General features: G+C 33.9%; 3 protein-coding genes across 4 annotated transcripts; 1 reads left to right on the top strand and 2 right to left on the bottom strand.

Annotated features, from left to right (window-relative positions):
- The first annotated feature begins 265 nt into the window (after positions 1 to 265).
- LOC105199059 (probable multidrug resistance-associated protein lethal(2)03659) lies at positions 266 to 22,356 on the top strand. 2 transcript variants are annotated; one of them, XM_011165979.3, is made up of 14 exons: positions 266 to 715; positions 15,501 to 15,545; positions 15,913 to 16,052; positions 16,184 to 16,435; positions 16,826 to 17,078; positions 17,432 to 17,606; positions 17,717 to 17,873; positions 18,121 to 18,323; positions 18,385 to 19,028; positions 19,219 to 19,904; positions 20,101 to 20,315; positions 20,570 to 21,648; positions 21,823 to 21,930; positions 22,120 to 22,356. In XM_011165979.3, the coding sequence occupies exons 3-14, from the start codon at positions 15,976 to 15,978 to the stop codon at positions 22,138 to 22,140; spliced, it is 3,870 nt and encodes a 1,289-aa protein (XP_011164281.1). In that variant the 5' UTR covers positions 266 to 715; positions 15,501 to 15,545; positions 15,913 to 15,975; the 3' UTR covers positions 22,141 to 22,356. The 2 variants fall into 2 exon arrangements, with proteins under 2 accessions (XP_011164281.1, XP_025988901.1); XM_026133116.2 differs by lacking the exon at positions 266 to 715 and adding an exon at positions 5,572 to 6,968 and having other exon boundaries at positions 22,120 to 22,140.
- LOC105199148 lies at positions 2,252 to 10,386 on the bottom strand. Its single transcript, XM_039445772.1, has 14 exons — positions 10,304 to 10,386; positions 9,525 to 9,975; positions 9,010 to 9,325; positions 8,652 to 8,751; positions 8,084 to 8,194; positions 7,780 to 7,935; positions 7,607 to 7,653; positions 6,294 to 6,312; positions 5,133 to 5,577; positions 4,452 to 4,740; positions 4,003 to 4,102; positions 3,752 to 3,862; positions 3,346 to 3,501; positions 2,252 to 3,017 (listed from the first exon to the last, which is right to left on the bottom strand). The coding sequence occupies exons 1-14, from the start codon at positions 10,307 to 10,309 to the stop codon at positions 2,967 to 2,969; spliced, it is 2,358 nt and encodes a 785-aa protein (XP_039301706.1). The 5' UTR covers positions 10,310 to 10,386; the 3' UTR covers positions 2,252 to 2,966.
- LOC120357031 (odorant receptor 4-like) lies at positions 11,210 to 15,007 on the bottom strand. Its single transcript, XM_039446336.1, has 6 exons — positions 13,777 to 15,007; positions 12,660 to 12,942; positions 12,381 to 12,480; positions 11,975 to 12,085; positions 11,632 to 11,787; positions 11,210 to 11,553 (listed from the first exon to the last, which is right to left on the bottom strand). Exons 1-6 carry the CDS (start codon positions 14,279 to 14,281, stop codon positions 11,503 to 11,505), a joined length of 1,206 nt encoding a protein of 401 aa, XP_039302270.1. The 5' UTR covers positions 14,282 to 15,007; the 3' UTR covers positions 11,210 to 11,502.
- Positions 22,357 to 22,888: the final 532 nt, after the last annotated feature.

Here is a 22,888-nt window from a genome sequence, read left to right as displayed (position 1 = left end):
TTGTTGGATATTGAAATATGCGAGAGAAAAATTTTTGCGCATAATTTTTTTATTCTCATTGTCAGTTGGCACAATTTTTTGTAAGATTGGGTGCAAAATATTTTTTCAATTTCAATTTTCTTTACTATTTTGAAATTTTATTCTAACATTTTTTTAATTTTCTTTAATATCTTTTATTTGAAAATATTTTTTATCTTACTTTAAAAAAAATGTACATTAATACAATATGTTTTTAAATAACACCCAGCATCTTTTTTATCCTTTTTGAATAAACAGTTTTATACATCACTTTCGTAATCCGAAAAAATATCTTATCAAACTTTCTCGGAATAACTTATAATCACGTTTCAATTGAAATGCTGCTGAAGAAATGAGAGATCGCCGAAGAGAATGACCAATGAAACGATTGTCTTTGTGACGCAATGTGGTGATCACATGTCCAGACGCTATTCGCCCAGACGTTACTGAAACGTTTCTAAACTGTAGTACGCGCAACCTTCACGAGGCTTTAATTACGATTTATCGTGGAACGTGGGACAGTCGACTGCCTTTTCCCTTCGAGAAAACTTACCACGCCGCTAAGTAACGGTATTTTATTCCCGAGTGCAGTTTGATTAGAATTCCATTCGTTTGCTACACGTATTTTTGAAACGGTACTACTTCGAGAAATTCAGAACGTTTGAAATGCTGGATGCTAACGAATTTCATATGCTTGGTAAGTCCACACTTATGACGCACTGTATTACATGAAATAATATTAAAAAATGAATGAAAAGTTGAACAAAAAAAAATTTTTAATTAAGGAATGTATTGCTTAAATAAAAATCGCGCATTCAACACACTTTTCAAATACGCAAATGTGTGCGTGTGATTATTGTCTACGATATTTACTTACTATTAAAATTTAATCAAAGATAGACACGACGGAAGCTCTTTAAAGATGAGCAAAACATGTTCCACTAAATGTCTTCTTCTTCCTGAAAAAATTTATATCATTTAAATAATTTTATCACATATCTTAAACACGCTTCTTATTAAATATCTCCTAATCTATTAAAAGTAAAAATCTAGAGTTTTTTAGTATTAATTTCCCATGCAATTAAGATATTATCATTCTTATTTTCAAGATAAGATAAACTTCGAGAGCTGACGAAATAAAGGATTTATTAAACAAAGAATTTTTTTAGCAAAATTGGAAAAGATTTAAAGATTTTTACTTCTAATTGACACATACGCATGTAACAAAAAGGAAACTTTCAACAATAGAACAATTCTTAATAATAATTATTCTCGCGTGCATACGCGAGAGCTTATCATCACGGTGAACGTACGTGCACGCGTATCACGTGTCGCATTTCACACTTGCAATTACAAAGTTCGATGTCTATGTATTATTAATGTGTGGAGCGGGAACCGACATCTGGCTGCAAATATGAAAGATCGTGATACAATCAGCGGTTCTTTGTCCGAAACCACTGACTAAGACGAATAGCATTCGCAAGTCGGACGTAATCGTGCGCATGGTTGCAACATAATGTAAAATTCTTCGATGTAATCTAGATGAAAGTGATAAAGAAATATCAATCGCTTGAGTCACGTTTCTGATTATTATTTTCGATAGCTCTGAGAAAACTGTTCAACTGTGATATTAACGTGTGTGAATAAAAAAATAGTTACAAGATTAAATTAATTTATTTGTTTTTGTTTCAACGTCGAGGAATTTTATAAATTGAAAAACGTGAAGATCAAATTGTTACTTATAAAGAAGAGTGTTCTTCTCCTTTGTGCGGTTTATCTGCATTGATAATACTTGATTTCTTTATGTAAATTTACGTAATTTTTCTACATATGCCGGTATTAAGTTATATAAAAGCGTGAACATGACTCACCATTTCCGAGGATAATCGTAATCGGAGTTGTCAGTGGTCGTCATTAGTTTCGTGAAGATCTTTGACTTATTGTCAGCGTTATAAAATGCTTTCGTTTCTTCGCCGGCCTTATGATTCGCCCTAACAAACTCGCCGTTCTATGATCTCATCAATTTGAGAGAGACCGTTATGTAAAAGCAATATACTCGCACAGAGAATGCTGTTCCTCTGTCAAAGTTATGATCACGTGTTCAACATCATCAACGAAAGAGATCCAGAAGTAAACCAAAATTAATTGAGAAGATGAAAGCGTTTGATCGAATTAGTCGTTTGACAACACCTTAGTCACACAAGCTTAAAAATAAATATAAAACTTTCTGTAATCAATTGTAAAATGATACGTATATCTTGTAATTCTTCATGACGTATTGCATAACATGAGAATCTACAACTCGCTTGTACATCGCGTTAAATGTACGTTGTTCCTCCCCCGAAAGCTCGCATAAAACTACACGAAATTATGAGCGCGAGGGCGCATGTAATCTCTGTTTTAATGCTTAGATCTGTCTATAGAATCTGGGAATAGGCTAGGCAATTGCGCAAAAAAATTAACGTACGAATTGCATATAAGTGTGTTACTCGAGCCACCTGTGCTTTAATCCAAACTAAATATCGATTGCGTTATCTTTCACTGTCTACATCGATGTAGATCTATATAATTACAAATACAATTGGTTCTAAGAACGCGTGCTATAATAAAGTTTTATGAATTTTCAGAAATTGTGCAATGTAACTCTGGTCGTAAAAATGCACACTAATTTTCATATGCCTTCTCAAGCATTTTTACGAAAAATTTATCTGATACACGAGTCTTATTTCATTTTGTTTTCTATTTTTAGAGGATTTTAAAAGGATAATCGATTATCAATAATCGATGATCAATAATCGATTATCAATAATCGATGATCAATAATCGATGATCAATGATCGATGATCGTTGCAATTGCAGGCGCACATTCTAAGTGTATTTTTCCATATGTAGTACACAGATTCGTGTATCTAGTGTTGTGATCCATATATAAATTTTTCCATAATTCTTCATATGAGAGTACGCAGCATCGACAAGTATGCCAAGGAAGTTCTGATAATCTGCATCAATATATTTTATATAACATTATATAGTGTTTTAATTTAAGAAATTACTGATTAAAAATTTCTGGAAAAGATTAATCAAAGAGATTATTTTCAAATTATTTTAAAAGTAGAAATCGTATGTTGCAGCACGATAGAGAAATCTGTAACCTTTATTTCCTTGAAGTACGAATTAAAACTGAATTAAAATTTGAATGTAAGCTCTTCGATTGTAATTACCAACGATCTCAAATTTAAATCGATTTGATATTGATATGAGATATCGATTATAAATTTTTTTTTATTATTCTTAAATAACATAAAAGTATTATTTCGACATACTCACGTCCGTAAAACTGGTAAAGGAAAATATATAAAATCGTCCGGCAGTTAAGTAAAGCATAACTTGACTCCGAATCATACATATTAGCAGACACTTCTTGCAAACGGGCGGCATTTCGTACCAGTTGCATTCGTAGTATGCATCTTGCACGTTTACACACTAAATACAAAACGATCGAATAGTAAATATTCCATATAAAAATTGCGATAAGAGTTTTTGTTATTTGTAATGATGTCAAAGGTGAACGTAAAAAATAGGTTTCTTTCTCTGTCCCTATCAAGAAATAATATCTTTTAAATATTTTTTAAATATTTAAAAAATGTTATAATGAAGAATAAATATTTAAAAAACATTTAAAAAACATTGTTTGCTGATGAGAGTCTGACATCATCGTTCCTTTTTTACGTACCTGTTGAGTTAATTGATCACCCATCAAACAATATCCGAAGAGCATGACAAGCGCGATAATGGCGAAAAAAGTAAAAGTGAAGCAGGTCGCCATATTTGTCACGTCCAAGTTCTAGAAAATATAAAATGCCTTGTAAGAATAATAATAATTATTCTATAAAATTATTACTATAAGAATAATTTTGATGACGTTACCTGAACAATTTGAAATTGATTTTAATTTTAAATACGATCTCTAATAGCGTGACATACCATTATGATGTAGTACAACGAGATAGCCAGTACAATACTGTTGCCGAGGAGTTCATCCAAAAGAATCAAATGGAAAGTGTTGTCTATGGATTTCATCAGCCTTTAGCCATTATGTTCCAACACACCAAAAAAAATTTAGTATTAAATCAACAATTCATTGTTTCATACATAAGTAAGAATATAAAATCGTCTTGGAAGAATTTATAACTTAAACAGACATAATTTGCCTACATAAAGAGAAAAATTTTCTTCATGTAAATAAATTGTGTTTTTTTAAGAGAGTAAATTCTTTCAAGAAGATTTTATATTCTTGCTTATACATGAAACAATGACTTGTTGATTTAATATTAATTTCTTTTCTGTGCAATATTGCACCGAAAGAGGAGAGAAGTAAATTAAGGAGAGATACCTGCGTTCTTGCACTGCATACGATTGCAATATATTCTTACCATATTATCTTGAGATGCATTCGAACGAAGCTTCCAATTCTACCCACTATCAAGTCCTCCGAATATTCACCCACGTGTTTGATACGATACGACAAGATAGACAGTTCGCCACAAATGTGAAATACCAAGATGACCATCAGGCAAATCGCTGCCATGTGACAAACAGAGATGTAAATCAGCGGAAATAAATACAGATACATCAATATGTATGCATGGGTATTGCTGGTATCGAGAAACGGATGGACTCTGTAGGGTAATACAAGCGGCTCCGTATCGTTATGGCGTAACGCTGGAAGAAAAATGAGAGAACGAAGAAACAATTAGTAACAAAGAAGAAATTTTATTTCGAACAAAATATATTGGCAACAAAAGTAAAGTTGGAAAAATACAAAGCAATCTTGTGTAATTTTGAGCAAATTGCAATTAAAGTAAGTGAAGTGATTGGAATATCTCTTAGGCCCAGTTTTTCATTATCTTGTTAAACTTAACTTGAAGTGTTAACTAGCCAATGAGCTTCACCTATGGCATGGATGAAGCCCATTAGGTAAAACATTAGGTAAAATTTAATCATCAGTTTATCAGATAATGAAAAACCGAGCCTTATAGATGCAACACACGACAATTTATAATAATACACTTATAACAGTTATAAAAAAGAGTTTAATAAATTTTTTTGCATACCTTGATTAGTTGTCAAGAGATACACAAGCGGTCTAAAGTACAACGACACGACTGTGATGAACATGCCGACGACCGAGCCGTATGTAAATACCTTGGATATATAATTGTAATTGTAGTAAATCCTTTCTTCCTCGGAATTCTCAAATTTCCGCACCATGTCCTTCCTTATTACGTTAATTACGAGCTTCAACAAATTGCTGCATCTTATCAGACACATTAGGGGGAACGTTATGGAGTAAGCCACCGTTTCCACGATATTCATCACCATCAGCTCCAAATTACCGAAAACGTCGTAAAGATTAATCCACGCCATGACGAGATAAAGAGCATAATGTGATATGTAAATCGCAAAGCGGACGTACGTCCGCTTGGACGGCCATATCCCTCCGATGGAAAAGATCCGTTCTAAATGAACAAACAAATCTTCAATGTGGTCGCCTTTGTTCTGCAATTTTGAACGGAAGTCGTTGAAGATGATACGATATTAGTTACAAGACAATTAAATAAATTACGATATACAATCGGTTACAATCGTTATACAAAACGTATTAGAGAAGCCGTCTTCTCTCTGGCAAAATATTACGGGTATCCCTCGCGACAGAGCATTAACTTCTTACTTTCATAGCAAATCGAGTTGTAATTTTTCATCAACCGATTGTCCGCAATGTCTTGTGATTCGTTTCGTTGCGAATCAGACATGCAAGGCGGCGCTCGTATCATCTGGATTAGACTCGTGTTTGTCTAGCGTTTATCTCGTAATTTCGCTATTTCGGATTCTATACACTTGATATGTAACATAACAGCTTAATAGATCTGCTATTAAGTTGTTACTCGCGACTATTTCTCCCGGCGCACTAATTATCTTACCGTCTCACGTGAAGAGCAGCTCCTTGGGTTCTTCTTCATGTCTGCGCACTTCTTCGATTTCTTTATATTTGGTACAGCGTAGAAAAATTACGGCCGTTGCATTAAATACGATGCGGAGAGAGTCATTAAACTTCTTAATGTCCCTATAAATACTTAGTGATATAATCGAGTTTGCGTGCTGCGCCTAATTAAATGTATCTGTCGTACCAAACTGATCTGCGACGGAGCAGCAACCATATACAGCACTATAAGCGCAATGCTACGTGGTAAAACCTACCTGCCAAAGGAACGTACGTGGCCATGGAGTCTTTCTCTAAAAAATAAGAAATTAAAAGATTTACAAAAACAGGCGCGCTGTATCGAATTACAACGTGTACATATATTTTTTTATATCACATATAAATACGACAGACTAAAATTTATTTGTTGTAAATATACCTGAGTCAATTAAAAAAATTAATAGGCTCAGGTATATAAATACGGTTGTAAAAGTATTGTCAAATTTGTTATACTAGTCACCGATGCTTGCAAGATACCTCTTCAGCACGTGAGTATACTACTAGTAGTTCTTCTTCCGGAAGCTTCGTGGTCATCAAATGAGTTCGGATAAGAGTAGTCTGTTGCGAAGCCAACCTTGATGACTGGATATATTGAAGTTGTGTTAGAATTTGCGGTAGAATTAATTACGACAGCCATGGACGACGTTTTGTGTATCTTCCGTGAAGCGGAACAAGCGATGAACGGGTCGCGTCACGACGAAGTGATCAGAGTCCGCCAGATAAAATCGGACATAGATTCGTTTCTTCATTGCGACCGTGGACGAGATGGGGATTTGAGCGATGGCCAGCGTGCCAGAATCAACCTGGCGCGAGCGATCAACGAGATACCGATATTTATCTGCCCCTCTCCGCCGTGAACTCGCGCGTCAGTAGACATCTCGCCGACAAGTGCATCCGCAGCTATCTAAAGGTAAGAGCCGCACGGCGCAGCGAAATATTCACATTGCGGTGAACGAAGTAAAATTTTTGTCACAATTTTTCCATGACCGTTTATCGAGTTTCACGTAAACAAATTATCGATTTTTTGTTTATTTTTCACTTGATGACGGTTGATCGATTGGTTAATCTAGTTTATTGATTTAAAATCACCGAGGCGATAACCTTTGGACGCGTTTAGCTGAGATACATAGTAATAGTAATAATAATAGCAAAGATATGTCAAAAATAAATTGGGATTATATAAGATTAATATTAAATCGTGCACAACCTCTTTGAAAGTTGAATGCAAATCTAATGAAGCATATTAATTGGGCAATATATTAATTGTGCAAACTATATGCAATTCTTTTTTCGTGTACGACACGCAAGCGGTTTTGAATACAAAATTAATTTTTATGTTTGTGAAATTGTTTTAAAATAATTATGTCTTTTACATAACATATTATATAAAGATTCATAGTTTTCAATTTATAATTTTCGAATAATAACAATGCTCCTCCCGCTCTTTATTATAAATTGTACCCACATTTATTTCTACTTGAGCATGATCAATTTATAAATTATCCTTGCATGCGTCTCTGAAAATTATTGCTCTGCAATAAACGTTACAAAAAAGAGCGTAATACCGATAAATATCCCATGGATGTCTTCAAAACCTGTTAAAACAATTTGTCACTGAACCATGCTTTCGCATTCCAATTATACCGACGATATTTCAGATAGAGGCAAAGCACTTTGTACTTAAAAAATTTCGCAAATGCGCGCGTAAAACATTAGCTTACGTCAGTTAAAGTGCTGAGGCAAATGGTGGTAAATTTGCCGGCCGTCAGGCAGAGCGGCTTTTGCGATCTTGCCATGCATAGTATTATCATTTGCGCATTATTCTTCGACATACTGTACCAATGGCAATCGTAAAACGCTTCACACACTTTGGTACTCTGCAAAACAGATATTTGCACGCACTATGGAGAGAAATGGTTGCAGAGTGCGTAGGTATACCAGCACAAAATTTGATTATATACACAGACAAATTGTAAATGAAGCTATATTTTTTTTTTAAATTTTTTACCCTTTTTCAAACGTTACCTCTGTCAGAAGGCTTTCACCGACAGTGCAGAGAACGTAAAGTATAAGCAGAACTAAGAATTGAAATATCAAAAATGTCACGAGTACTCCTTTCTCACCTTTAGCGAAATTCTGCGCACACAAAATTGAAAATTAAAATAATCAAATCATAAAGTAATGGAAACGCTTATATATCCATTTCCACAAATGAAGAATAGTTAGATAAAAAGGTAAAGAGTATAAGTTAAATAGAAATTAACAGTTATGTTAATTTCTATTTAACTTATACTCGTTATATTTTTTTTAGCTTTAAGAATTTAAAAAAGATGAAGAGTAAATTAAACTGAGATCAAAGTAGATCTCAGTTTACATTAATAAAACTATATAAACTTTAATCGACATTTATACAATTCTTTTATATTATAATTTAAAATGGCTGAAGAACTAGGAATCTTATGAACAAAATGATTACTAAATAATCAAGGAATCTGTCATCAAAATTAAAATTGCATATTTAAGCCTTTTTTTAAATAAGTAAATACATTTTAAATGTTATCTTCATATAATTATTGTTACAATATTGACTCACCGTTAAAATTTGATAGCCGAGGACGCATAGGAGAGAAGTGGCTCCTATAAGATGAACCAACAACGTTGTACTGAATATTTGTTCTACTCTCTTTCCCATTCTGAAAAAGTTTAAATCATATCAAATGCGAATTATTTAAGTGGAAGCTGCTAATGACAGGCGTTTACTCTAAATTTCAATTGTCAAAGAGCAAACAGTTGTGAGTGAAGAGATGGAAAGTGAAGGATTCATTCAACAAAGGTGAAAAAGAACTTGAAGACTTTTGGTTTTAATTCTAATACGAAAGTAAAAGGGATACTTTTAACAAATACAAACAGTTCTTCACTGCTAACCGCCAAATGCGTGTGCACGAGCTCACCGCAACAATCGTATGTGCATGAGCACCACATGTCGCACCTCGCGCCTGCAGTCGTAAAGCTCATTGTCAGCGTCTACGCTGTTAATGCGCAAAGCGAGAACCGACATCTGACCGCAAATGTGAAAGACAAGAGTGACCATAACGCAGTCAGAGGCGGCTTGTCCAACACCACTGACGAAGACGAATGGCATTTCCAAGGCGTACGTAATCACGTACGTACGCATGTTCTCGACCGCGTAGAACGTGTAAAAGCGATAAGGCAACAGATAAATTATTTGAGTTACGTTTTCGCTGATCACTATTTTGGGTAGTGAACCTGAGAAAATATTCAACTATAATATGACATTAACGTTAGTATTAAAAAAAAAGAAAAAAAAACAGTTTGTGAAATCAAGTAATAAAAATGTTGGACAACTTATGTATATTATAACATTGATACGTGGCTTCAAATGTTTCACATATTTCACGCAAAACTCTTATATGCTGGGAGCAAGTTATGTAAAAGAGTAACTCACCACTTCCGAGGATAATAATAATCGGAGTTAAATAATACGACGAAGCAGTTAGCGCGACAAACACCATCAGCAGCTTCATGAACATCTTCGACCTAGCGTTGTAGGTGATGAACGACTTTATCTCCTCGGCGGTTTTGTAATTCGTTTTGTCAAAGTCCTTCTCGACCTCCGTTAAGATCTCACCAATTTGATCGTTGTACAACCGCATTATAAAGATTCGCACAAATATCTGCGAGAACGCCATGTTCTCTGTCAAATTCATGACCACTTGTTCGAGATCGTCGATGTAAAGAAAGAGATCCAAATACTCTAGAATCATGAGAAAACCGAAGTAGCTGAAATTAATCGAGAAGATAAGGTCGTTAGGATGAGAAGGCCAAACACCCAGCAACGACATTAGCCGGTTGTTCCAAGACAACACCTCGGCCGCACGATCCAATTCTTTTTGATTCTGAGATAACCATAAAAAAACAATTTCTATAAGCAATCATCAAGTAAGGTTATTTAATATCATGCCACTCTCCAAATCTCGTAGAGTAAAATTGAGCTTGTGCAATTATTCGAGTAATTTATCATTACAAAATTCACTGATATAAGACTGAATGCGACTCCTATAGAAGTGATATTTGATTTAATACAATTAAGTGACAAGTTACTCGAATAATTGCACAGGCTCAGTTTTTATTCTTTCAGAGCGACGTCTCACTCTACGAGATTTAAATAGTATTTTGTGATTTTTTATGTATATAACGTAACGTTAATGAGAATCTGCATCTCACCTCCATCGCGCTTTATATTGTTCTTTCCTCGGGAGCTCGCATGAAACTGCACCGAATATGCGAATGCAAGGGCCCAAGTAATCTCTGTTCTCGTGAGTTGTCTATAGAATCTGGGAATAGACGATTATAGGTACGTAATAGCTGCGTCCAAAATTAAATAGCTAAATTGCACATAAACGTGTTACTGCAGCCACCTGTGCTTTTAGTGCAAAGTAAAATTGAACTATATCCTCTATGATTGGTTCTTCAACATCGGCGCAGATTTGTACGATAAAAGATGCAAATTGCTGTCAATTTGTTCTGGACTGTGTATGCAAAAAATCCAGGTCCACGAATTTCCAAGGCACAAATATCGTACAGTGTAATTCTGATCGCAGCCTCGGTAATACAATAATTTTTCTATCGTAGTGAAAAGAATCTGTGCATTTTAGATTATATCTTTAATATTTTATCGACATTCTAATGCTAACGGCGTAGCAAATCAGTTTCTATGAAAAAATTGTGAGTTCCAAATCTCCTCAATTCTAAGAAGAAAAAAAATTTTAGAATACAATCTACAATTTTATTGAGAAAAATTTAGCATTATCATCTGGTGTCTTAGCAATATATTGCAAAAGGAGTACGTATTTAAACAAGAGAAAACTATTATTCGGTATAATTTTATAATGTTTTCTTAGACAGTTCTCATCATTCTTCTGAAATCTTTCGTAGATTGTATGTGCAAGAAAGCAAAAAAAAACTTATTTAATATCACGCACATGGATATGATTAATAGATCTCGTTAATTAACGAGATCTATTAATCATATCCATGTGCATTTTGAAATAAACATTAATTGGTTACACATTAATAAACACAACGTTAATAACTTATCTAACAAAAATTCTTTTATACTTGATAGATCTCTTAAAATCTCCCAAATTGCAAGTATTATTATCATCGCAAAATAATAAACATTATATAACTTTGTATAATACAATATAAATTAATTCATTATGGCATTTTACGAATAATATATTCGTTCGTTATACATATTATCATAGAAACATACATGTACATCTGACATTGGTAAGATTGTAAATTATAATAAGTATTATACTACTAATTTTATTTTAATTATTATAAATTATAAATGTCTAATATTTATGTACACAATTCCGTAGATAAATTTTAGCAAAATACTTCAAAACAAAATTTTTTTACAAAAAATTGCGTAACATGGACAGGTACGCCATTGATGTTTTTACAATCTGAAAACAAAATATGTGCTTTAAGAAACTAATAAAATAAAAAAATGTACAATATATACATATAATTTGTTGACTTACACCCGTGAATGTGTTTAGTGATAATACAAGGAATTTTCCGGCAGTCAATATCAATGGTTTCTCCGATCGTACCATACAAAGGCCGATTAACTTTGTTTGCGACGGTGAATTATTGTACCAATTAGTATTATAAAATGTCTCGCGTAATTTGGCGCTCTAAAAAGAGTAAGTGACGTTAATATTGTATTACAATTGTCTTATTTACGTGAAGACCCATAACTCGTGTTTAATACATTTAAGCTTTTTTTAAACAAGTGTATAATTATACTTATATAAGATAGATATCATAAATTAATTACATATCTTAAATGCCAAGATGAAATATTTCATCTTTTATAATTACCTCAGTAATGAGGCATTCGCCTGCATAGCAATAGACGAGAATTGTACTAATTACGCAGCTTGTATACATCGCGAAAAGTACAACACTAGTATTTTCGCCAAAATCCGATTTCTGAAATATAATTTCATCCCTCATTAGTGGAATATTTACAGATATTAAATAACTAATGAAAAAAAAAATGTACATGTATACTGCTAAAATATCAAAGTTTGAAATTTGATAAACGATAACAAATTTGAAAAAAAAAAAGTTTTAAATTTCTCAAAAGTGTGATCCTACGTGTTTGCTTCTCTCTAATTAAAAAATACAACAACGATGATTTTATTTAGTTTCACTATTTTCTTTACATATACAGATTGTAAGTGAAACGAATATAATTTTCCAATCTTCAAATTATAAAACTCACCGCAATCATATGATACAGTGTTAAACAGAGCAAGAATACAGTGCCCAGAGTTTGCTGTAGGCATATCATGTTAAAATTGTTCTCTAAAATTTCTGCTAATCTGTAATCGCGGTGCATAATTAAAACATATGATCACATTGTTTCTGATCGTTAAGGTAATTTCTAAATAGTTTGTGATAATCTATAATGAGTAACATGCAATACAAACGCATTTAAAGTAATTAGAAAGTTACGTGTCTATGCGTATATGGATAACGATAAATTAAATGAGAATTTTACCTTATCAGATCTTGATGTCTTGATACGATGCTACTGATATGACGATGGTAATTCTCATGATCTCTTAGCAAATTGTCGATTTTGCATGATAAAGCGGCAAATTGGCCGCAAACATGAAAAACCATGCTGAGCACGAAAGAATCCGGTCCACCGTAACCGCAAAATATCATAAATACCATTATGAACAGGTAGAGGCAGACCCATACGTACGTAGTCATGTCTTTGATCTCAAAGAAGGGATGAACCGGATATGGTAATTCATACGAAAAATTACCAGATATCACTATATGTACATCAGGTTACATTTAATTTTCCGTTGCTCTTATTACATTTATCCAACTGTAGTCTACTTGGAACATAGTCATCAATCGCATTAGACTGATCCCAAAAAGAACCAATGCATGTAACTCTATCTTTTTCTTTTATATATTTGTGTTGGCTTGTAACGTATAGCGTATAAATGAAATCAAAATATTTCTAATATTTTAAACAAAAGTTGTAATATCATAATCTTTGAAAAAAAAGACTGATAAGTGTTTCAATAAACTTATTGTTATATCAGTAACTGATGATGTTTCAACAGTTACTGATGTAATAATCAGTTTATTAAAACACTACATCAATTTTTCTTTTAAGAGAATACATGGTTTTAAATTAAATGTTGTCATTTAATTTAGGTACCGAAATAAAATCTTAATTTTGAGATTATATCTAAAATTCGCGATGCTAATTTATTTATAAATTATTTAAATTATTATATTAATTTTATTTCTTTAGCAAAAATATTTAGTGAAATGATTGGGTAGCGCTATGCTACCCAATCATTTCACTAAATATTTTTGCTAAAGAAATAAAATTAATATAATAATTTAAATAATTTATAAATAAATTAGCATCGCGAATTTTAGATATAATCTCAAAATTAAGATTTTATTTCGGTACCTAAAAATATTAAGTTGAAGCAGATAGTGCATCTATCCGGTACATTTTTCGCTTTGAAAGAGCAAATAACGATTTCACCATATCATAGATAATGAACGATAGATAATGCTTCTTAAACCATTATCATGAAATATAGCTATGAATCTTACGCGTAAATATGCATGACTGTACTTACATTCGTTCCAATTTTCGATAAATTTCCTGAAGAAATACGACCCACCCGAAATTCCCGTCATGAACATCGAAATCCTTATGAATATCAGCGCGATATTGTTATAATACAGGTACGCCATTTTTTCACGGACGTTGTCATACATCGCCGTCGTGAAATCAGCCTCGATGCTTTTCAGAAACGTGGCCATTATTTTGCTGCTCCGTCTGCATATGATCATCTTCCCCAGTATCATCGTAAGCAAAACGTTATCCGTGAAATTTGCCGCGACGAGCTCCGGACGGTCGAAGTTCCTGATCAGATGGTTCATTCCCATGGTGCAATAAATTACCATGTATATGGAGAAGAGTATGAACACAGGCTGATTCACCCTTTCCGGCCATAAGCCCAGACAAGTCAGGAACCATTTGTTCCAAATTACTATATTCGATGCTCGGGCGAGGTCCGCCGACTGAAAAACGAAAACAGATATCATCGTTCGCGAATTCGACACTATCGTTGCTCTCATACCTGCATGACTTCCTGAACTTCGATGCGAGTCGAAGGTGTACAGCAGACTGACAATAAATGTATCGTTCCAGGTTCGAAGTAAACTTTTCCAGTTGTGGGCTGGGAAATGCAGAGAAATGCGATCGTGCCAAATGAATGGGTAGCATCAATTTACTTGCAAGATTGATGAGGCAGCCGAGCATTTTTCGAAAATGCATATAAGAATGTCGGTGGCGGTCATGCAAAATGAATAAATAACATCAATTGTTTTGCAAGATTAATAAGCCAGTCGGGTATATATTTTTTCCTCTGCCTCCTTGTGTGCGGCACCGAAAGCGGAATCGTATAAGAATTTCGCCAAAAATATCGCCGATAACGCCATAATTATAGCTCTCCTCGGAACGTTCTCTTATTTCCCATGTTACGGTAGTCGTTTGCCCGTTTCGCGACATGTATAATAATATATATCGTTCCCTTTCACCGCTGCTATTCGCCAGATGTTACTTTCTGGGCATAAAAGAAAAAGATGTAGCAAGTATCGTTCTCGTTTGCTTGCTCGTATAGTTCTCATTCGTATTCCGAGAATTGTGCTGTATCTAAATGCTTGGAGAGAAAATACGGTGTTTGTTGCACAAAGTGTACTAGATAATACTGAATGGAATAATTGGAAAATTCGTGTATGTGTGTGTGTGTGTGTGTGTGTGTGTGTGAGCTGAAAATTTATTTCAAATTATATTTTACTTGGTAATATATATACTTATTTATATATTGAATAAATAACAAATATACGTAAAGATTGTGTAAATTATTAATTATTCATAATAAATGTTCCTGATGAATAATAGCAGAAGATGATGCGAGATGCATAAACAAATAAGCGAATAAATTAAAAAGTGTAAATAAAAATGTAAACATGTGCTTAAAAACAGTGACAAAAATAAGTATGTGCTATCAGCAAATTTACAACCGTCTAAGCATCGGGATAACGAGTCTCATTAGACACAGTAGCGACTTGCGCCAAGTAGATAGCAGTATAGCAATCTCGCGAATATGACGTCGTATCCCTTGCTTGATGAGATCATTAATTATATCTTTTAAATTTCTTCTTCTTTCTCGGAGATTTGATTGCACTGTGTGTACTGTTTAATTTCACTCACGATAAGAATGTGTAAGGAAATATGATACGGTGCACAGGTATGATAAAGTGTCATTGACAGACTCAACCGTGTTGTTTCCAGATGGTCGATAAGAACTTCGAAATGGTCCTTAACACAGGCAATTTGGTGAGTGGAATACGCAATTATTTAAAATTTTTTAAACTATTAAATTTGATAATAATTTAAATAAAAATGTCATGTACTTCGTAAATTTAATTTTAATTAAATTTTTTGTCCATTAAATTTTATTTTAACACAATAACTAATTAAATTATATTTTTAAAATTTTAATAAAATTTTAATCAAGAGACTTTATGATTAAGAGACACATAATGTTAAAAATTGTACATTTGCGATAAGCATTTTTACATCAAAAATCTTTATATTAATTTGTCAAAAAATTTCAATTAAGATGCATTTAATCTAGCATTTTTTATATTTTTCATAAAAATTATATTTTGTTGTCTATTCTAATGTTTAACAAAAAATATAGGTAGCCCGTGTTGTATTTTAAATGAAATATATTTGAAAATGAAGAAAAGTTCCATACGTCACAATGATAAGCAGCGGTCAAAAAAAATATCCGAAAAATCCTCGGCAAAATGCGAACGTAATTTCTCTTCTCACCTTTTGGTAAGTGTTACAAATAATATTTTGTAATGTTATTTAGACAAAAAATAATGTATATATATATATATATATATATATATATATATATATCGTCGTTCTGTAGATTTGAAGAATCTAACAATTAATATATACAGGTGGACTCAAAAACTTTTTCGGATTGGCTACAAAAAAGATTTGGAGGAGACCGATCTTTACGCTACGCTAACGCAAGACAGAACCAGCGAGTTAGGCGAAATTATAAGCAAAGAATGGGAAAGAGAAGTAGAATCGTGCGATATGAAGAAAAATGGCAGCAAACCGCAGTTACTCAGGGTGCTGTTACGCATTTTTGCAAAACCGCTTCTACTAATTGGAGTTGCCGAAGCAGTTATGGAACTATTTTCTAGGTATCTTAAGCAAATAATGATAAACTAATTGTATATTAATACAAATTATTCAAAGTCAAGCTTTGAATTCAACATTTCAATCGGCAGAAAATGTTTTTGTAAAATGTTTTTAAATATTTAGAAAATGTTATTATAATGAAGAATAAATATATAAAAACATTTAAAAGACATTGTCTGCTAATTAGAATAGTGTTACACTGAAATAAATAAAAAATAAAATTTTTTCTATATTTTAAAAATTAATATAATTAATTATGAGTAAAAATAAATTTAAATTTTTTAAACAATTTAACGTAAATTTAAGAGAAACTAATCAGTTTCAAATTAATTATTAACACTTCCATGAGGAAATTTTTACGTTGCTTTCAGTAATGTTTAATTATATTACAGAATGTATCAGCCATTACTACTTGCTACTTTATTGCGTTATTTCGCGGGCGACAAAAAATGGAGCGATGAGGTGTACTACAGCGCTGGCGGTATAATTCTGCTGACTATCATGGACGCTTTTATAACACACTATTGCGTACATTGCTCATTTCACTTAGGATTGAAAATTAAGATCGCTTGCACTGCACTGATTTACAAAAAAATATTGAAGCTCTCCAACTCTGTACTGGACAGTGAGACGTCTGCTGGACAGGTGAGCCAGATACAATAGCCAAGTATTTACTTCTTCAGGGTATGCATGTTTGATTACGTGGCAAATGAAGTGGAGTAGAGGAAGCATCACAAGGCAAAGAATACAGGAATGGGTGAAGAATAGGAATATTTAGGAATGTAGAAAGATATTGTACCAAAATAATTTTTGGAAGCGATACTATGTACTAATAACATTTATACCGTGTACTACTAAGTTTAGATGATTATTATATGAAGGTAACGAATTATATCTAAAGTCACATAACAGTTATTTAATAAAAAAGAAAATACAAATAAAGAGTGTTTAATAAAAGCACCAATTTGTGTTCAAGTTTATACTTTACGCACTTTCAGATGGTAAATTTTCTGAGTAGTGATATAACCAGGTTGGAAGCCTCCTTAGTAGATCTTCACTACATTTGGATCGCTCCACTTCAAATCATATGGATAACGTACGTTACATTTTACGAAATTGGATGGGCAGCGCTGATAGGAATATCGGTATTTTTGCTATTTGTTCCTGTTCAAGGTATTGTTGCATTTCTGTTAATAAATAATTATAAAAATCATGCAATTGATGTCTTTGTAGTAACATTTCATATTTGAAGAGATGTCGTTACATCGAAATTACTATTTCAGCATTGTTGGCGAAGATAACCGCACCTTTAACACTTAAATTAGCACAAAAAACAGACGATAGACTCAGACTGATGAATCAAGTAATCACAGGATTGCAAGTAATTAAAATGTATGTTTGGGAGATTCCTTTTTACAGTCTCGTGGAAATGGCCAGGAAGTAAGTCCGTCCAGTTTAATTTTGTTTGAACTAAACCTGCTATTTTCTCTTTCACATTATTTCATAAGCTACTATAATTAATATTTGCACATTGTCTCTCTCCTAAATTAAAGAATTTGAAGAAATTAGAAACTTTCAGTAAATCAAAAAATTTCTTTACATCATTGTTTCTCTTCTAAATTAGATTTGCCAAAGTCTAGGCATTCTGCTAAAAAAAAAATGGTTATTAAAATTCAATTATTTCCAGGCGTGAGATGAAGGTAATGAAGAAATATTCCATTTTGAAGCAATTAGCTCTTACTTTCGACTGCTATATACCGAGACTTAGTATCTTCGTCGCGATATTGGCATACGTCCTATTCGGAAATTATATCAATGCCGAAAAAGTGTACTTAATAACAGCGTATTATAACGTTTTACGTAACTCGATGATTTTTGGATTTACGTTCGGTAAGATTAAAATTTAAAAAAATTGGCATGGAAAAATATATTTCATAAATTTTATTCGTAGGCCTCCATCAACTGGTGCAAGGATTGGTTTCTATTCGTCGATTGCGAAAATTCATGTTGCACGATGAGATTATTAAAACGAAACAGAGTCCATGTTCCCAGACAGTTCCTGATGCATTTGCACTTCGTATAACTAATGTAAGTGCCAAATGGCACGGTGACGGTAAGGACGACACGTTGCGTAACATAAGCTTGACCGTGCCACCTGGAAGCTTCGTCGCCATTGTCGGTCAGGTGGGTTCGAGCAAGAGCAGCCTCTTGCAAGCGATACTCCAGGAATTACCATTGACGAGTGGAAGCATCGAGAGCCGTGGCAGAATAAATTACGTCAGCCAGCAGCCATGGATCTTCGCTTCTTCCGTGAAGCAGAACGTTCTGTTCGGACAGCCGATGGACAAGTCGCGTTACGACGAAGTGATCAGAGTCTGCCAGATGGAATCGGACATAGATTCGTTTCCCCATGGCGACCGCACTATCGTGGGCGAGAGGGGAATGAATCTGAGCGGAGGTCAACGTGCCAGGATCAATCTGGCTCGAGCAATCTACAAAGATGCTGATATTTACTTGCTGGACGATCCCCTATCTGCCGTGGACTCGCACGTCAGCAAACGTCTAGTGGACCAATGCATCTGCGGCTATCTAAAAGTAAGAGATCCAAGATGCCACATAATCCTTATATTTTGAACATGCAATTTCAGTAAAAAGTTTACAAATTGTCCATATTTCGTACATCAAATGTAAATGTAATATTTGAAAATACTTAAAATGTAAGATGATACGGGTAGCTTCTTGATTTCGAATTATAATTATTTCATTCAATAATATTGCCGATCAGGGAAAAACGAGGATTCTGGTGACGCATCAACTGCAGTATCTTCAGCTCGCCGACCAGATTATTGTGATGAACAACGGTACTATGGAGCAAAAGGGTACATTCGATCAACTGCAAGCGTTGGGCCACGATTTTATGAAGTTGGTGAAGGCGATAGACGCGGAAAGCAAAGAGGCTGAGAGCAGACAGTCTATCATTCAGCGTAAAATTTCGATGAGGGCTGAGTCAATTGGGATGAAAAGTGACGAGGACATGTCGCTCGCTGATATGCAGGAAATAATGGCGAAGGGTCGCATATCTCTCGGGCTGATCGTTGCTTACTTTAAGGCGAGTAAGAAACCTGTCTTGATCGCACTGATGATGTTGATCTTCATAGCTACCCAGGCGATATCCGGTGGTAGCGATTACTTTGTCGCATTTTGGGTAAACGTCGAAACGAGTTCGTGGCACGATATGGGCAACTCCACCCAAGTCTTTCAGTGGGAAGGTCCACTATCCCGCGATTCCATGATCTATATTTACAGTGCTACGATATTGGCCATCATACTGTTGTTTCAATCCCAAACGATCGTGTACTTCACGGTGTGCATGTGGTCCTCAGTGAATCTCCATTCCGCTATGTTTCGCAGCATACTGCGCGCAACCATGTACTTCTACAGTACTAATCCAGCTGGTCGTATATTAAACAGGTAAATGCACAAGATTTAGCTGAATATGAGATCATTTGTGATGCAAGGAATTTGCAATTTTTCTCATTAAATTCTGCTATTTGATTTTAAGTTTTTGATTAGTTTTTTACGCTCTTTTCATTGTAAATGAAAAGTTTTTAGTAGTTTGTAGTAAACTGTATAATTTATTTAAAAATAATCTTATCTTAATCATCAGATTTGCAAGAGATATCAATATTGTCGACTTAATGTTGTCGATGTGTGTATTCGACATTATTGTAATCGGACTCATCTCGTTGACGGTAGCAATTATGACCATAGCGGTTACTCCATGGCTAGCAGTACCCACTGTGCTTTGCGCTTGCATTTTCACCTATTTCCGCGTGATATACATCTCTACCGCTCGCAGCATCAAGCGCCTCGAAGGGACAAGTAAGTAATCTACGAAAGACGATATTTATAACTGAGACAGATTATTTTTCATCTTTAATATTCATCCTCAAATTCATTTAAGTACAAAACAAATTATAGATATTTACTGAAAAAGATATCAAACTATATTATTTTTACGTTTATTTCTACGTAAATTTTTTTACATCTTGCTTTCTGTAAATTTGATTTTATTTCTAAATTAGGCAATTTAGAAATAAATAATGCATTAACAAAAAATAATTGAATTTGCTCAGCACGTTCGCCGATCTTCGACCTTCTTGGAGCGTCTCTGCAAGGTCTGACGACAATTAGGGCTTTCAATGCCGAGGATATATTAATGGCAGATCTGTGCAGTCATCAAGATGTCCATTCGTCCGCCTGCTTTCTCTTCTTGTCTACTTCTCGAGCCTTCGGCTTTTACATCGATATTGTTTGCCAGCTTTACATCGGGACGATAATCATAGCTTTCACGCTCCTCGATGATCTGGCTGTCGTTGGTAACATTGGATTGGTGATCACGCAAATCATGGCGTTGACGAACATGCTGCAGTGGGGAATCAGACAAACGGCTGAGCTTGAGAGCCAATTAACCTCTATAGAGAGGATACAAGAGTACAGCTGTTTGGAGGAGGAGCCGATGATCGACAGCAAGCCGGAGACCAAACCGCCGGACGATTGGCCGACGAAAGGTCTAGTAGAATTTAAAAACGTAAGCTTAAAGTACAATCGTCGAGGAGCCTACATCCTCAAGAACGTCAGCTTCACCGTTTTGCCAGAAGAAAAGATCGGTATCGTCGGCAGAACCGGCGCGGGAAAGTCGTCTTTGATCAACGCTCTCTTTCGCCTGGCTTGCGTTGAGGGTGAGATCCTTATAGACGGCGTATCCACCGGTGCGATCGCTCTGCGCGACTTTCGCTCGAAGATCAGTATTATTCCTCAGGAGCCGTTCTTGTTCACTGGCAGTCTGCGACGTAATCTCGATCCCTTCGATCAGTATTCCGACACTGTGCTATGGCAGGCGCTTCAGGATGTCGAGTTAAAGGAGACGATCTCCGAGATGGCCGCCGGACTGAACACGAAGGTGTCCGATGAGGGATCGAACTTTAGCGTTGGTCAGAAACAACTGTTGTGCCTTGCGCGAGCTATTATCAAGAACAATCGGATCATGGTACTGGACGAAGCAACTGCCAACATCGATCCTTACACGGACTCCCTTATACAAAAAACAGTTAGGACGAAATTTATAAACTGTACTGTGTTCACTATAGCTCACAGATTGAACACTATTATGGACAGCGATAGAATATTCGTGATGGATGCTGGACACCTCGTTGTAAGTGCAAACAGCTAAATAATTAAAAAAAAAAAAAGAAAAACAGAATGGCATTACAATTTAGTTTTGTTTTTGCCTATTTTTTCTTGAAGATAACGCTGGAAGAGTTTTAACTATAAAAATATTTTATAAAATACACACATCGTACATATATACGATAAATGGTGATTTTAGGAATTTGATCATCCATATCTTCTTTTACAACGGAAAGGACATTTCTATAATATGGTACAGCAGACTGGTACTGCGATGGCCGAGAATCTTCATGATGTAGCCACGAAAGTAAGTACTAAATAAAATTTAATGCTCATAGGATCATATATTATGAAATAATAGAGTATCTGTAATTAGATATGTAATTTTACTCTTTGAATGATAAATAATTATCAAAGGAAAGCTTAATAAAACTTTCAAATTATAAGTTTTTATAAAGTTTGTTATTTAACAAAATTATTATAATTTGTTTTACAGAGTTTTTACAAAAAGGATTAATCGCCATCCAGATAACAATTTTCAATATGACTACGTGCCAAAAAATGTTCCAGACAATTACATTTAATGATAAGTTTATTATATAAACTGTTAGTAGAAATATACATTTGGCATTAACAAAATAATTTTCTGTTGATCTTATATTTCATGTAAAATTGTAATCTTTTGTAAAACGTAAGCATATAACGATATTAATCATTTGCAATTCTGCGAGATGTCATGGTGGTCGCTATTGTTTTTTTGAACACCATTCTTCTTTTCTTTTTTCCGTAACTCCTAATTAGTCAAATAATACAATAAAATTATCTGTTTCATTTATTTTTAAATTTTTCTTGTTTATTTTTTATTACATAAAAAAATATACTCTTGAAATTATCTTTATGTTTAAAATGTATACATATTGAAATAAAGTTATGTAACTTTAAATAAACGTAAATGGCTTACATAAAAAAATTTTATGTAGTTTCTTCAAGAAAACTATATTCTCAGTATTCAGCAATTATTTTTATGTATTAACAGAAAAGAAATATCGGATTATATATATATATATATATATATATATATATATATATATATATATAAAGAGAGAGAGAGGGAGAGAAAGAAAATAAAATATCCTTTAACCAATAATTAGAATTATTGACCGTCTGAGATTGAATCGTTTACATCTATTTATTCTCAGTTTCTACATTTTAATTTTTTTTTACCACAGTTACAGTTTTTAATTATTATAAAAGTAAAAGTTTAA

The sequence above is a fragment of the Solenopsis invicta genome, chromosome 2 (genome assembly GCF_016802725.1).
Source record: "Solenopsis invicta isolate M01_SB chromosome 2, UNIL_Sinv_3.0, whole genome shotgun sequence".
NCBI classification, from domain to species: domain Eukaryota; kingdom Metazoa; phylum Arthropoda; class Insecta; order Hymenoptera; family Formicidae; genus Solenopsis; species Solenopsis invicta.
The sequence above is the reverse complement of the archived record's forward strand: the minus strand, read 5'-3'. Positions and strand labels throughout refer to the sequence as shown.